Source organism: Furipterus horrens, unplaced genomic scaffold, assembly GCF_987537825.1.
Source record: "Furipterus horrens unplaced genomic scaffold, mFurHor1.1.pri manual_scaffold_7, whole genome shotgun sequence".
Classification (NCBI taxonomy): Eukaryota; Metazoa; Chordata; class Mammalia; order Chiroptera; family Furipteridae; genus Furipterus; species Furipterus horrens.
In genome coordinates this window covers 139,557,151-139,573,719 of record NW_028327177.1, presented here as the reverse complement: position 1 = coordinate 139,573,719, position 16,569 = coordinate 139,557,151, and the positions used below count along the sequence as shown (strand labels likewise).

Genomic DNA, 16,569 nt, shown 5'->3' with positions numbered 1-16,569 from the left:
TAGGGAGGGTGAGGGACGAAGGGACAGAGATGGCCACCCTCTGCCCCCTGCCCAGGTGCGTGAGTGCAGGCAACGGTGCAGGAGGCTCTAAGGCTGCCAGGAAGGTAGAGGCAAGAGTGCTCAGTGCCGTGGGTGGGTCTTTATTAGTCACAGACTTCATCTTGGCCTATAGTCCCGGTGTGGCCAGGGACAGCCCATACAGTGTGGCTACTGCCACGGTCAGCAAGGCCAGCAGGCCCAGTGGGGCCAGCAGTCCCTCCCTGGGTGAGGACTCGGGGCCTTTCATTGGGGACAGGACCTTGGGCCTTCTGCTCCCTCCAAGGTTGGGACTGGTGTCCCTGGCTCTGGCCCGGGGAGCAGTGGCTGTGGCGGCAGACAGCCTTGAGTTGGTTCCAGGAGAGGCCGTGACCCCATACATTGGCTTCACAGTGCAGAAGGGCCTGGCGTGAGCGTCCACCCACTGCAGCAGCGCCCTGGGCCTCCACTGACAGATACTGAGCAAGGCCAGGACGTCGCCCTCGGCCGTGTGCGAGTCTGGCGGGGCCTGCCCGTACAGGCGTGCGTAGATGCTGCCCAGGCTGTAGCTCTTCCAGGGGCCTTGCTGCGGGGGGCTGCCAGCTTGCTCCAGGGCCTTCAGCGCAGCGATGCTATCCACGCAGAAGGCGCCGTCCAGAGCGCTGGCCAGGCCCAGCACAGCCAACTCTGCCTGGAGCAGCGGGAAGTCATAGCGGTCGCCGTTGTGGGCCACCAGGCACCAGGGCTGGGGCTGGCGCTGCAGGAAGGCTAGGAGCAAGTTGACCAGGCAGGCGTCGAAACGTTGACGCCCGTGCGCTGCCAGCACAGCTGTGCTCAGGCCAGTGATCTCGCTGGCCGCAGGGCTGCAGGCCTTCCCTGGAGCCACACACACGGAGAGCTTGTCCACCACTCGGGGTGGCGGGGGCACCTTGGGAGGAGGCCCCCGGGGAATGGGAGGACTCTCCAGGACACACCTGTGGACAGCCAGCAGGCACAGCTCCGTGATCTTGGGCTGGGAGCCGGGCAGTCCGGTGGCCTCCAGGTCCAAGAAGATGAGGGTCTGCGAGCACATGGTGGGTACCGGCGACTGAGCCTGGGGAGGAGCCCGGGGTGGGGAGTGGGTGAGTGCCCTGGTGATCAGATCTAAGGCAAGGGTGGGGAGGGTGCGCAGGAGCACATTGCTGGCTCTCCCCGCACCGGTGGGCACTGCTGGTGATCTTTAGGACCCATTTTCAGGGCAGGAAGCCAGAGGGGGGTGCGGTTTCCTTAGTGGTATCAGCACACTGAGCTGTGGGAGAGGTTTGGTTCTTCCTCCAGTGCCCACTTAGTCTGCAGGTGGTGGGCAGGACCCTCGGCCTTCCCGCCCGGCCCAGCCCCCTGGGGGTCCTCACTCACCTAATGCAGACAGGCAGCAATCCGCGCACACCGGCTGGATCTCGCTGCTGGCCCCAGAGGCGGGAAGTGAAACTTAGCCTGAGCCCGCCTACTCTGCTGGTGCGAGCTAGGCCCGCCCTGCTAAGTCAGCCTGCCTGGTCCCTCTTGCCAACATCCGTCCCTCCCCAAATACCTGCCCCCTCCCCGCCGCCCGCCCGTGACTCCCCAAAGGCCTCAGATCTGCAGCTGTGGCCTGCTGCTGGCACAGCGCACCAGGCCCTGGCCCCAGCGAGAGCCCGGGGGAGGACACGGGGAGCGGCTTCCAGGCTGTCGGAGGCGGCCAGCTTCAGGACTCAAGCTCGTGGGGAGCCCCCGTCACGGTGGCCGCTGCAGCACAGATCCCTCAGCCCTGCTCTCCCGGGACTCCCTGGTTTAGGTCTGGGCTGACGGCTGCTTCCTTGCTCTACAATGGTTTCTTCCCATGGCTTCAGCCCAAAGCGATGACTCAGGACAATTCCACAAACAGGGCAGGGCTCCTTCCTCCAGGCAGATTCGTTACCATGGGGACTGGTCTCGGCTCCAGCCAGGAACAGGAAGAAGGATCCCAGCCTTCCCTGGGTGGCCTCCTGCTCCATCCCTCCCACTCCACTCGGCCAGCACAGATCACACGTGGGCAACACAAGGAGGCTGGCGTGTCGGCAGACAGCTGGTGATCGCTTTAATCGGCTCCTGAGGTGAGAACAGAGCTGCCGGCGCCACCACGTGGCTGGATGCTCACAGACCTCAGCCGCAGTCCATCTCGGGGTCATCTGCGTCGGTCTCCGTGGCGCAGAGGTCATCCAGGGCAGCCTCTGAGCCAGGGCAGGAGAGGATTCGGTGGTGAGGGCCCGAAGTGCTGGGGACTGGGGGGTGGGGTCCTACCTCCCTGCCCCCCACACCTGCAGGAACCAACCAGTCCCTTCCATGCCCGGGCCTTGCTCCCTCAGCTACTGCAAACAAAGTGGTACAAAGGCAATTCAAACAGGGATGATTCTGGAAAAACCGTGGCTCTGCCAGGCCAGCTCGACAGATATGAGCAAAAGGCAGCTGGATACGCTCAGAGAACGGGAGCAGGAAGACAACGAGCCCAGTGCCCACAAAGGTGGTGGTGGATGGAAGTCTGCCTGCCCTTGAACTTCAGGGAAAGCCCCCGGGGTGGGCTGGTTCCTCCTGCCAGCTCACCTTCACAGTCGGTCACATCCGGAAGCCCGCGGATCAGCGTGCTGACCCCGGGCATGGCCTGGTCGAACTGGTGCAGGACCTCCACGCAGTGCACCGTGAAGAGCTTGTCCTTCAGGGACAGGCTGTGCAGCAGCAGCACCGTGTCCCTCAGACAGCGCACCGTCCGCCTCTGCTGCTCGGTCCCCGGGGCCCGCCCTGCCCTGCGCACTGTCAGCCACTGTCTGTGCAGCACCATGGTGAGCACTCTGACCACCTGGGGGTGCGGACGGAGGTCAGGGCTCATGGTTCCTGCCCCCGAACAACTTGCTCAGCTGGGCAGCCCCTTCCTAGCCACCACAGTGAGGAGTTTTGAGCGGTGGCACTAGGGCTAGAGCAGTATGGGGTCCTTGCAGGGGGCCACCACACCCACCAACAGACCTGCCCCACCGTCCCCTGGGCACTCACCTCCACGTTGCACTGGCAGTTGGAGCCAGTAACCGGGGACGAGGGGCTCTGCACCCCAAGCTTAGCCAGGAGCCACACGGCCTAGAACGAGAGCAGACTGTTCCAGAACGAGACCCTGGTCGCAGAGGCCCTTCTCTGGCTTCTATGAGAGCTCCACCTGCTTGTCTGCACAAATGGGGTTCAAGAGGTAGTGGTGGTGGGAGACCGTCCCAGACCAGACTCAGGACCAGCGCCTGTCTCAGCAGCAGGCCACGTGCCTCCAGGCCCCACCTCCACCACCAGGCCCAGAGCCAAGGTCGGTTCAGTTATCAGGCAACTCTGCTAAGTCCCAGGACACCCTGGGGTCGTGTAGTGTGGAGCCCCCCCAGACGATTTACCTGTCAGTGGCTAAATTCTTGCTACCAAAACTAATTAAAGCTCCCTCTCTCCCAGAGGGAAGGAAAAACGGCTCTCAGGGGAGGGCGGGTGACGAATAGTCCACAGAGGGGCTCTGGCGTTTTTACCTCTTGTTCCAGGTGAAGCCACTGTCTGTCTGAGGCCACCTTGTCAGGCCTCGACGTGATGTACACATACAGCAGCAGCAGGAGGCAGCCCTCTGAAAAGAATGTCCCACCTCTCACTCAGGGGCTCCCGTACAAGCTGAAGAAGTCTTCGGGGGGCCCCTGGCCTGTCCCTGCCGCCATCCTTCCCGCCTCCCACCCGGCTTTACCCGAGTGGGAGCAGAGCCGAGGCGCGAGCTCCTCATGGTCCACCAGGAGGGACAGGAGCTTGACAGCGAGCAGCACACTGGGCAGGGGCGTCTCTGGGCTGAGGCACTGCGGCAGCACAGTGAAGACACACCGGAGCCTAAAACACAGGAGCCCCGAGGGACGTGACCTTCCCGCCCAACCCCACAATTCATCCACTTGTCACTAGAGGAAACAGAAAGTTCAAGCAGGCCAGGACAAAGAGGAGACATGGTCCAGACAGACCTGGGTTCAAATGGCAGCCGGCCACTATCCACTTTGACACAAACCAGTGGGCCCGACCCTTCCCTGCTGGCCTGCAGGGGCTTGGGGATGGCAGGCCCTCGCCTGGCAAAGCTCCACCCAGTGAGTGGAATTTGCTTCCGTGGGCCTAGGCGCTTTCCTGCCTCTGCTCCCAAATACAGAGGCAGGTCTCAACCTGGGTGAGAGAAATGTCCTGTGTCCACCACCCAAGGACTGGCCATGTTCCGGAAGTGATCTACGTGGACTGGGCTGCAGCTGGGTCTCACGAGACCACTCACTAAGCAAGGGCCATCTTACGTGTCGGAACGCACCCGCCCCTCCTGCGGCAACCGTGAGAAGCTGCGCACTTGGGGTGAGCGCAGGTGAGTGGCTCCGGGCACGCTCTCCCCCAGGTGTCAGGCCGACAGGACCACTGTTACCAAGGAACCGAGCCCCAAGACAACCACCGCTGTTTGTCCAACCCATACAGCCTCGTGGGCGGGGCGGGCAGGCAATTCTATGTGTGTCCCCTCCGCCCATCTGCAGCGTCTTAGCACACGCATAAGAGGGAGGAATACTCCTCAGCAAGGCCTCACTATTCGGGACAAACGTTAGAGCAAGTCCTGCGTGGCAGAGAAGCCGAATGCTTTCAGTTGCCAGGGAGTGTGGAACTTTGTGGAAAACTGGAATTTCGCCTGTTAGAAGTGGCCCCTAACCAGTCCAGTAAAGCCCCTGAAACTATCTGCAAGAATCCATCTTTATATACAACATGGTTTCCAATTTTTTTTTTTAATCCTCACTCGAAGACATGCTGACTTTAGAGAGGGGGAGGGAGGGAGAGGGGGTGGGGGAGAAACATCGATGTGAGGAACACAAGTCAGCTGCCTCTCACACGCCCCTGACCAGGCACCGAACATGCAACCCAGGCCTGTGCCCCGACCGGGAATTAAACCCGCCACCTTTCGGTTCACGGGACAACGCTCCAACTGAGCCACACCAGCCAGGGCTCCAAACTGTTTCTGATAACACCAGAGCCTTCTTCCGAAATGATATATATTTTTTTTTAGCAGCACCCACGCTGCTCTGGGGGGAGTTGGGAATGAGACCCGTTTGCTCCAAAGCGCCAGCCACCCCAGTCCCTGGGGAACAACCCTGACTTAGTGCTACAGCAGACGCAGTGGGAGGACACGGGTCTGAGGGAGGTCTGCCCTCAAACCCAGGTAGGGAAGGGGGCCCTTAACGAGGCCACAGCCTGTCATCATCGCACACCGCTAGTCTTGGTGGCACCCGTCCCCAACTTTTATGCCAAGGTCAAGTGGAAGCTGCGCAGCAGTGGGGCTCAGCTTGCTGGCGTGAAGGGATTCGGAGGAACACCGAGTGGGCGGTGGTCAGCGATCAACAGCAATGGCTCAGGAGACACACTGGTTTGGGGCCTGCCCGGCCTGCTAGCGCTGGGGCTCACAGGTGTCCCTGCCTCCAGCGGGGTTCAGTCACTCAGCGAGTGCCAAGTGTCCGTGAGGGGGCCACACGAGGTGGGCAGCAGGCATCTGTCTGGCCTTGCTAAGAGCCCAGGAAGTGGGGTTCTGCTGTCCTAAGGAAAAGGTGAACAGGAATGGAATGATGGTGTATCTACCAAGAGAAATGGTAAAAACGTGGTTCCTGGTATTCACTCAACAAATATGAAATAAGCAACCAGCCACTGAGCGGGGCCCCTCCCTGGCACCTGGGTGATGGTTCTGTGCCTGCTGAGCTGCAGTACCGGCTCCAGCTCTGAGCACTGCCTTTTTAGGGTGGACCAGCCCCGCCAGGACATATTCAGATGGAAACTAGGACCCAGAAGCATTTTTAGGAACAGGTATCTGAGCTAAAGAGAGAAGATACGCCGCCAGCAGTCATTCCCACATCGGAACCCACCTCTTGGTGGAGCAGAGGGGGAGATGGGGTTACTGGACGAGGGGATGGGCCGGATGGTGTTTGCAGGTCCCAGTCTTGAAGCTCTGGGGCCCCACGTTAGGAACTGAGGACAACATGTTCATGAGCTAGATTACTATACGACCACTTCCAACAAACCACAAGAGCAACTAACCGGTGGCTCATGCCAGAGATGGGCTCAGTGACGATGAGCAGATTCCCAGCAAGGCCAGCTTGTGGGCTGCAGATCCTCCCACACCCTCTGCTTCCTGAGGGGACCCCACCAAGCTTAAATGTGGTTGTGGTACGTGGTCTTCACCTGATCCATGTCCCAGGCTCAAAGGCCTCTTGGTTCAGCCTTTGTCTGTCTGGGGGCAGGACACTCTCCATAGTGGCTAACAGCTCTCTTTTATCACGTGTTTCTTTTGCTTACCTGCTGAACAGAGGCAGAATGAAGCCAAATAAACCACTTCCTTGGTTCTCCCCATACCTGGTCCCACTTCCCGTCACTTCAGAACTCCCTGAACAAAGCTTTGGAACCTAAACCAAGGTTTAGAACTGCGCAGCACGGATAAGTCAGGATATGAGCCAAGTGCCAGGGCCACAGATAAACCTTGAGAGCAGGTAAGACCCACAAGGAAGCGAGACTCCTTTGCTGCATTATACCTGGGCAGGAAATCAAAGGGAGAGTTTTCAGCTGCTATCACCAAAACCTTCAGGCACTGGCTGAGGACACTGGCTTGAAGGTGGCCTGCTGCAGCAGAAGACAGAGCTGACAGGCGAAGAAGCGTCCCCAGTAGCGGATGCTGGCCTCGGATGTCGGCAAGCCCCACCGGGGCTGAGGTCCCACCCGCAGGGGAACCCAGGCTCCGGCTTCCCTCTTCAGCAGCAGAACCGGCCCCCGCTCCTGACAGTAACAGGCAGATGACTGCTCCGCTGTGGCACACCAGGTGCTGGAGGACACTCAGTGAAGCCACACAGAAGTTCTCCAGGTGACACAGCGAGTCCTCAGTGCTGGCCTCCGTCGTGGAGCTCATGCGGGAGGAGTGTGCTGGCGAGTCCCCGGGGGTTCCGCTTCTCTTGGCCACCGACACATCCTGCAGCGCCTGGCAGTGTAAGCCGATGAAGAACTGCACCAGGGGGAGGAGGTGCACAGCTCCAGGGAACTCGCAGAGCGGGAAGGTCCTTCTGCCCCCCTCTGCTGGGTCTCTGTCACGTGAGCCTTCATCCCTGGCGATCATGTTCAGTCCAGTAAGCGCCAGGTTTTGTGCTTCTCTGAGAGCTGAGAGGGGAAATGACCCATCGCGAGAACTGGTGGTCCTCAGGCTCGAAATCCCAGCCAAGGTACTAGCAGCAAACACAAAAGGAAACACACACGCGTGAGAGGGAGATAAGGTGACAGGCCCCGAGGAACCTGCCTGCCAGATTCCCTAGTTACCCCGCCCAGTGCACAAGCCTCCCAGGCTGGCCAAGTCCTAGGAAGACTTGCTTCCTGGAAACTTCTTCTAAACAAGCTTTTCAGGAGCCTTATGCTTACCTGCCAAACCCCAGTGGCTGCGACAGGGTGCTAGTAGGGGCCTCAGAACAGCTGCTCAGGAGGTGGCACAGACTGAGGGTTGACCCTGGGATCAGAGGCTGCTTCAGGAGAAGGTTTACCAAAATGGAACCTGCAAAGAACAGGAGACTCTAGAAGGTTCTGGCATGGGAGGCCTTTCCATATGGCCTCAGAAGGAAACAGTGAGGATTCCTTGGATGCCAACTGTCCTCTAAGCTGCCACTAAGCCCCACTGAGACACCTGTGGGTGCTGAGGGCTCTGGGACATACCTGCTCTTGGCCCCTTCCTTCTGCTTAAGTCACAACTACGACTTCCCTGGACCCTCTAAAGGACTGCCTGGGGCACTGGTCCCAGAGCTGGGGACAGTTCCCCAGGCACTGACTGAGGACATTGGCAGCATCGCAAAGGATAGTCAGAGCCATGCAGAAGGAGCAGGGATTCTGGTACCTCGAGTGTTTGATCTCTGCATCAGGCTGTCAACAAGACATTTTTGGGACTCTTCTTGCTTTATGGGGTCACCTCCCAGACTGTGGTTCTTATTTTCTGAAACCGGATAAAATGTGGATCAAAACTTGAGCATGAAAGCACAGACGTATCAGAAACTCGCAAATGTAACAAGTTTAGGACCCAGACTCTTCTACTTCTTCAAGCCAAAGCAACTCAAGAACCCTCATGTCCTTTGCCTGCCTCAAGTTAAAACGGAAATTAAGTTCTTTGCCCCACTTTGAAGTGAGGCGGTGATGTGAAGACAGTAGCCACTCACATCTGTATGGTGCTGCTTCTGTTCCCCCCTCAGTTCTAAGAGCTTCACACGTCAGCTCATGTGTTCCTCACAGCAATCCTACGGGTGTCATCAGTAGTCTTGTTTTATACAGAGGACAATGAAGGCACAAGGTTAAGGGACTTGCCCAATTCACACAAGCCGGTGAGCAGTGTGACGGGCCTCCTGGCCAGGCTGTGGGCTCCGCTGCCTGATCATAACGACCCTGTGCGGCTCCTGCTGTTGCTCGACTCCAAAGACACGCACGGTAGTGGTGCTCAGAGGAGGCGTGATGGCCAGGGCCTTGACGGGGCTGCTGGTGGCAGGGGAGGGGGCAGTATATCTGAGCTGTGAGATAAGCTGGCATAGCACAGTCTCAGAGCGAAAACCTACCAGTGCTGGAACGTCTCTCTCTAGAAAGCGGGAGCCTTCTCGCCACTTGGCCTGGGCGGTGCAAGCTCAAGGCAGGGCCGTGAAAGGAACACGTGTGCCCACTACTGGCTGTGTTTTCAGCGTGTCAGTGGGCGCTGACTGGGAGGTGTTAAATACGCCTGCGACTGCTTTGACACACTTCCCTTCAAAAGGTGCAGCCAAGCTTCCTCCCTGCGACTGTGGCCCAGACTCGGTGACTCGCTTCCAGCAAACAGGATGGGGCCAAAGGGATGCCATGTGACTTCTGAGGCTGGGCCATAAATAGGATCGTTTCCACCTGGCTCTCTCTCTGGGTTTGCTTGCTCTGGGGAAAGCCAGTTACTAGGTTATGAGCTCAGCCAAGGAGCCCTGTGGAGAGGCCCACCCGTGGAGAGGAATTTCATTGCCAGCCACGTGAGCGAGCCACCTTGAAATAGAGCCTCCAGTCCCAGACAAACCTCGAGGGGCTCCTGTCCCTGCAGAGATGGACCATTCCTGCTGTGCCCTGTCAGAATTGCTGGCCCTCAGAAATGGGGAGAAAATGAACACTCACTGTTGTTTTTAGCCGCAAGCTTGGGCGATCTGCTGCACAGCAACAGATGATGGATAGACTGACTTACCCTCTCTGCCGGCCAGTGACTTGTATCCTGGCTCTGTCTGGCAGGGGTGCAGAATGGACATGTTAGCGTTAAAAGACTCCTTTGTAGGGAAAGATGATTTTCCAAATTGTGGAGAACATGCTTCTGGCTTCGGAACTACAGAAGGGCTTTTCCTAGGACTGGAAAAAGGTAACTATGAAAGCAAAGTAATGATTCTGCTAAAACCACTTAAAATACTTGGTTATAAAACTTCTAACAAGCTTTAAATTTTCCATACCTAGGTGATTTGACCAAAGGATTTATCTGCTATACATTTGTCTTTCTTTGTCAAAACAGCAGTGTGAAATCCAAGGCATTTTCATAAATAATGATGAAATGCTGACATTTATAACAACATGGAGAGATCTTGAGAGTATTACGCTAAGTGAAACAAGTCAGGCGAATAATACAAGAACCTTATGATTTCACTCATATGTGGGATATAAACCAAAAAAAGCAACAAACGAACAGACAAAAACCAAACAAACTTATAGACAGACAACAGTCTGGTGGTTACCAGAGAGGAAGGGGGTGGAGGAAAGACAGAGGGTAAAGGGGGGGTCAAGTATATAATGAGAAAAGGAGACTTGACTTTGGGTTGTGAGCACACAACGGAGCATACGGATGTTGTATTATAGTTGTACACCTAAAATTTATATGATATTATTAACTAGTATTACCCTAATAAATTAAAAAAGAAAAAGAAATGTAATAAGACTTAGCAATGCAGTAATAAAAATGCAAACAGAAAAACAATTCAAGGCATTTTGACCCGAAGTGTTGAAAAAAATCTTTCATTTATTTCCATATGCTTCTAATCACCCAAAAATATTGGCCATAATTCCAACAGTATTTCTAATTCCACCAAAACACGTTTTCAATGTGGAATGACCTCTTTTTTAACAGGGAATGGATTAAAAGATTTTCAGTAGAAAGAGGGTCATTTAAAAGGTGTGTTGTATCTTGCACCTTGAAAATTAAGCCAGCTCCTCAGTGCCATGGAGTTTATGTTAGAAAAGCAGTCTTAACTCTCTGGTCAGTTCAGACAATGCCAAGGCCTTCTGTGTGAAGAGGTGAGGATGGACTCCCCCTGCCCTCCTGTCTTACCTGGACTACACAAGGCAAGAGTTCAATTTCACACCCTGCCCATTAGAAGCAAAGGCAACAGAATGCTCCATACCGGAAAAAGACACCCTGACCCACACTATTCAAATTTCAAGGCTGACACTGACACTGTGCCAGACTTTTCTAGCAGGCAGGGAGCAAGGCACAGACCATGAACAAATTCATCACATCTGCAGCAAAAGCAGGGGCTGTGCCCTGGCTGGTGTGGCGCAGCGGACTGAGTGCCAGCCTCTGAGCCAAAAGGTTGCTGCCAGTCAGGGCACATGCCTGGGTTGCAGGCCAGGTACCCGGTTGGGGGTGTGTGAGAGGCAACCTATCGATACATGTCTTGCACACTGCTGTTTCTCTCCCTCTCTAAAAGTAAATACATAAAATAAAAAAAAACAAAATGGGATTATTTTAAAAAAAAAAAAAAAAAAGTAGGGACTGTTGGACAAAGATCCTAGGGCAGCAAATGAGAAAAAATATTCCAAGTGGCTGGGACTGAAACATACTTACACTTGGGGCAAAATCAATTATTTAAAACAAATTACATAAAAACAAAGTTTGGAGATGATCTTTCTATCCTTTTCTAGTCTGAGCAGCCGTGTTTATAAAGCCCCACACAGAGGAAGCTCGTCTAGAGAGCAGGACTTCCATGCTGTGAGGCCCCAGACCGTCCAAGCTCCGTCCAACCCCGCCGAGGCCTTCAGCGGAGGACCTGGCCCACAGCAGAGCCTACATGGGCTTCCTTCAGGACCAGCCTGACATTGACCAACGCAGAACTGAACCCCCCCCACCCCAGCGCCATCATTACCTGCCGTGGGAAGTGGAGGGGACCGCTAGTTTATTTGCTCGTTCACTGCTCTGAAGCTTGGTCCTTAACTCATTCATCTCGGCATCTTTAAACTGGAGTTCCGACTGCAAGGACTGCAGCTGGAAGGCAAAGAAACGTGCTTCACCACATACACAAGACTGTCTCTGGGCTTCAAAGGCTCAAGCTAATGCAAAACCACCAACAAGGAGTAAGACTCTAAGCCTGCTGTGACGCATATGTCCTAAAGTGTCAAGCGTTAGCCTTCTTTCTGAACAACAGAAAGTCTGGTGTTCTAGCAAAAGATTTTGACCTGAACTATCGTGACGTCGTTTGTGAGGGTTCAAATACCATTTCCTCAGCCTCTCTGGACTTTAGCTTATCTGTGACAGAAACACCTGTCTTCACGGTTGGGGGGATTAAACAATCAATCTCAAGTGCGCAGCATAGAGCCTGACAAGGTGCCATATCTAATAATAACACGTTGACCTTTCAGTGAATGTAATGGTGCACAATTCCAGGGCTTCCTGAAAGTCAGGGCAGGGCATTTGGAAGAGTGTCACCAAGACCGTGTGCAGGGTGCAGATGACCTGCGGCTCTGGCCCACAGGGCCTATAGCCAAGAGTGACTGCTGTCACTCCCCGAGACACTCCGTGCCAGGCACAGCACCGGACACAGTAAGTGGAGAGCCCTTCAGTCTCACAACAACCATTCTGCTTCTTTCCAGGGACAGATAAGGGATATGAGTCACAGAGTCATTTCCGCAAGGTCACCCTCTGGCAGCAGACTCTGGTGTCTGACTACACATCCCTTGCTCTTCACTGTGTATGTGGAAAGGCAACCTCTGTGGTCAGTGCTGGGGACAGGCAGTGCTTCTTTAACGTTTGCTAAGTTTGCTGAGTGAAGGGACGGCAGAATAAAACCTCACGTCCTTGAGACTAAAGGCCTGGGAAGGAATGTGGGGGATACACTGGGCCCCTGCTCCTTTACTTCCCAGAACAGCATCTCCCTCCCCTGAGAAAGTCTTTTCCCTACATCTGACTATGCCATCTAAATGAGAGCTACTGAGAGCTACTGTCTCTGTGGTGAGCATCACTGGTTTCAGGATAGGCACCTGACTCAGGTTTGTGGGAGCTTCCAGAGAACACATCCTCTAGCCTGACGGTAGAGTGTCTCCAGCATAGAAGATAAAGATGAGTCCTGGCAAAGATGGAGTCCCTCGAGGTCCCAGCACACCCGTCGTCCTCAGACTCAGTCACAGAAGCCAATACCCTTCCTTCAGGTGTAAGTTAGATCAGCTGAGTTTCTGATCTGCCAAAAGAGCCCTAGTTTAAACCTGTTTCTGAAAAGTCTAAGCTACGGACTTAGTCCTGCCAAGACCAACTACCACAGCAGAGCGGTTTCATCTGAGTCCTTTTCCAAACCACATGCAGAGCCTGAAGAAGAGGACATGCAGTTATCTGGTAGCAGAAAGTATTTAACACAAAGAGCTGTTGAAATCTTCCTGGAAGATTTATAGGCAACTTTGGTCACTGTTTCTAAAGGAGCAGGCAAAGCTGGTGTCCATAACAACCAAGACAAATGTTTTGGGTCACCTTTTTGGAGAATTCCTTTTCTTTGTCACTGAGTGCTTGAGTTTTTTCTTGTTCAAGAAGGAAATGTGATCTTTTCTGTTCCTCTAAACTGGATTCTGTCTGGTGTAGTGAGTCCCGCAAAATTTTAATTTCTCCATTTTTAACAAGAACTTCTTCTTCCATTGCCTTCATCTGTCAATCACAAATCAATTTTGTGAAAAGCTTGTAACTTAAATTTAACATGTAGCTGGGGAGATGGGGAAAGCCCATGTAGCATGTGTCTTACAGATCAATGAGTGCTCAAAATACCTGTACTAACCAGATGTCACCACGGTTTGCTAAGCCCTTTCATGGGACAGCTGATATTCAGCAAGACAGTTTAAAGACACACTTGCCACTCATGCATGCAGATTCTGTAGGCTCTAGTAAGTCTTAAACAATCTGGGTCACACACTTCACAGAACTGAAATTCCACATTATGTTTCTGGTTTCCTAGAGACCCAGGTTGGTCATATGAAGGATGTCTACTTTTTTTCAAAACTCCAAATGGAAACAGCAACCATTATGATGTTGTGTTCCTTATATGACACATGATATAAATTTATGTCTGTGCTGAAACAAGAAGCCTGTATCTCTTTTTGGATCTGGTGTACAGTGTTTCCTTTCTTGCCTGGTCTGCTAGAAATCTCAGGACTCAGCTTCTTTCAGCCTCAATTTTCCGGCTTTCAGTTTCCACCCCTTCCCCATTTATGGGGTGACTTCTGGACTCTTGTTTTAAAACTTTTATGTGTTATATTGTACAATCTATGCATAAGTGAGTGAACTAACTGTAAAAACCACAAGGTAAGTCACTTACCTTTTCTTTAAGTTCTTTGTATTGGGCCTGAAGTAACTCTAATTCAAAATTATCTTTAACTGGAACACTTTCTCTGTTTTTCCCTGCAGTAGTTTTTGACATTCCATCTAATCTGGGGATATGAGGAACACCTGTAAGAAAACAGTTCCCACAGACATTTTAGGACCTACTATTTTCTCACTTTTGCTAGACAATGCTGAAAAGAATCACTCTTAAAAGCAATTTAGAGAAAGATCTAGTGTGCAATATTTTTCCGACCTAGGAATATGCTTCAAACTTTGTAAATGATCCTTACAATGTAACAGGTCCTGCCACCCTCTCCCACCCAATTTTAAGTCTCATTTAAAGGCTGAAAGGCACTGTGAAGATCTTGCTGGTCGGAACTCAGTGATCTACTGCGCAACAATATTTACTGAGCACCTACAATGTGCCAGGCATGATCTAGTCTCCAAAGGTACAATGGTGAGCAAAACAGATTGTCTTTACCCTTGGTGGAGCTCATAGGGCATTAAAAAAATAATCACACGTATAAATGTAAAGTTGCAACTGTGAGAAGAGCTGCAGAGAGCAAATATAGGAAAGCCCATCACAGGGGCATTTGATCCAACTGAATAGCTAGGAGGCTTCACTAAGGAGGTCATGACTGAGCTGAGAGCTGAAGAACAAGCAGGAAGTAAGCAGGTGAGCTGGGATGGGGAACGGACGGAAAGAACACTCAAGGTACAAGAAACAGCCATGTGCAAAGTTTCTGTATTGTAAAGAAGCTGGGAGGGTTCAAGGAACAAAGCAAGGTCAGTGTGTCTAACACCCGAGAGGAAGCGGGAAAGGACAGACCGTGCAGGGCCTGTCATCCACATTAAGGATTTTGACCAGCGGGACGTCAGTAATGGGCTTTCAGGAAGGGCGCTCGCCTGTATCAGTGTGAGACAGACAGATCTGAGTTCTGAAAAGATCGCTCTGGCTGTGGTGTGAAGTCTGGCTTGTCAGGGGCCCAGAGGGAAGTGGGAAGACAATTTGGCAGACTGTTGTCCAGGGGAGGGGTGCGATGGTAACTCAGACCAGGGAGGCGGCCGAGATGATGCGCAAAGAGGATGGATTCCAGGGACAGACTGAGGCCAAGGCGCGGGGTCTGGAGAGGAATTAGATGCGCGGTCAAGGAGGGGGAGCTGTCGCCTCGTGCCCCCTGACGGACAGTGGTGCCAATGACTGTCGTGCGGAACATTTGGTCACCAGCCAGCGTTTTCTGAACGTCTGCTTTTCCAGGCACCACGCTCGAGATGCTGGAGGGTGACTGGGTTTCCAGGAAATGACTGCGGAATTTAAGATGCCCGTGAGGCCTTCAAGGAGAGATGCAAGGTGCCCTCAAAGCCTTTCTCTTCTGGGAGCCCCGCCAAGACTTCACTCATTCCCCACTAGAACGTAAAGCGCCACGAAGGGTAGGGTTTTTGTCTTTTGCTCATTGCTAAGGGTGTTGCAGTTCCTAAGGTTTAGTACAGTTTATTGGTTGTAAAATAAAAGGAAGTCTCTCTTATCTCCTGCCTCTATCAGGTCCCTCTTGGGCTCATGCGGCTCCAGGGGGGCAGCGGTCTCCATCAGATATAAAGCGTCCCTCCCAAATCTGTTACCAGAACGGCTCTCCACGCGTGGGGAGTGATGGTTCTGATGCTCGTGGGAGGCGTGTTCCAAGGATCTCTGTTAGAACTAAGAACCGAGTGGCCCTAACTTCAGAAACTAAACTGTTTGACATGCCTGATCCATTTCTCCCCCAAATCAAAGGATCTTTTGGGACACAACCGCTGCTTGAGTCAAGCTGTTTGTGTATCATAAAAAGGTGGAAGGGCAGTGTGGGTGCATGACCCCGAGAGCAGCGGTCGTCACGGGTTCCGAACCCACAGCCATCACGGGTGTCTGGCCAGGTCTGCATCACACTCGGGGAAAAGACCCCTAGGAGCACTCACTGGGTACGTGCCGAGCCGCGGATGGGCACTGACTCAGGGCCTGTGACGCCAGGATGTCGAGCTCCTCCAGGTCGTCCTCCGTGAAATCCCCGTGAGGGCCGAACGGGTCTTCTGGGTCTAGAGCTGCGGCCGCGGGGAAGCCCCGGGCCCGCTTGTTCGGAGGCTGCCGGGTTCCGAGCGGTGGGCCAGGACTAGGCGCCAGGGGCCCGCTCCGCCTCCGGCTGCCCGGAGCGGGGGTTCCATCCATGCCTGCCGCCGGCCAGTGTCCGAAAGCACAGGGTTGGATCCGGCAGCCGCGAGGCCCGAAATCAGTACCAACCGCCCGCGCGCCACAGATCGCCTCAGCGGCTGGGGCCCCGCCCCCGAGCCCACGGGCCAATCAGCTGCCAGCCTGCGGGCGCGGAGCAATGACGTAAATCTTAGCGCGCCGCGGTGCCCCGCTGGTGCCTATCCTTCTCGGCCGTGCGGGCTCTGGTACCTCTGGATGCGGCTCAGTCGGTCTGTTGCTGGGACTCTGCGGTGCGGTCTGAGCTACCAGGAGTGCGGGGCCCTGGGCTCACCAGCCCCACGCCGCCGCGGATGGCTGCGCGTGTGGTACACAGTCGCGTGGGAGGCGTTCGCTGTGACATCCACACGTGTGCATGTGAATCGAGGCAGCCAGCACTCAGTGCTTGGCCTCTGCCCCGTCGCTGTCCTCCCGCCTGACCCATCAGGACCCACCTCTCACATACCCAGAGGTTCTCTTGGGGAGGAGCCCGGGGCAGTGGGGTTGGACGGGGAGCATGAATAGAACTGTTGGTGAGCAGACGTGTCCAAGTGCCAAGTAGGCGTTACTCTATGGCAGAGAGAAGGTACGGTTTCAAAGAGGAGCAGAGTCGAGCTGGGCCTGAGTCCCTGACAGGGTTTTATTGGGCAGCAACCTTGTGCAGGACAGTTAGTAGGAACAGGGTGCTGGAGTAACAGCA

At 54.3% G+C, this 16,569-nt stretch overlaps 2 protein-coding genes across 2 annotated transcripts; both read right to left on the bottom strand.

Annotated features, from left to right (window-relative positions):
- Positions 1-120: 120 nt before the first annotated feature.
- Positions 121-1,230, bottom strand: TREX1 (three prime repair exonuclease 1). Its single transcript, XM_090284676.1, has one exon. It carries the CDS (start codon positions 1,085-1,087, stop codon positions 167-169), a length of 921 nt encoding a protein of 306 aa, XP_090140802.1. The 5' UTR covers positions 1,088-1,230; the 3' UTR covers positions 121-166.
- An 898-nt stretch (positions 1,231-2,128) lies between these two features.
- On the bottom strand, positions 2,129-15,944 carry ATRIP (ATR interacting protein). The gene is made up of 13 exons (XM_090284677.1): positions 15,605-15,944; positions 13,647-13,777; positions 12,812-12,982; positions 11,220-11,338; positions 9,283-9,438; positions 7,937-8,040; positions 7,471-7,600; positions 6,600-7,280; positions 3,764-3,900; positions 3,558-3,649; positions 3,055-3,135; positions 2,611-2,863; positions 2,129-2,240 (listed from the first exon to the last, which is right to left on the bottom strand). Exons 1-13 carry the CDS (start codon positions 15,849-15,851, stop codon positions 2,173-2,175), a joined length of 2,370 nt encoding a protein of 789 aa, XP_090140803.1. The 5' UTR covers positions 15,852-15,944; the 3' UTR covers positions 2,129-2,172.
- Positions 15,945-16,569: the final 625 nt, after the last annotated feature.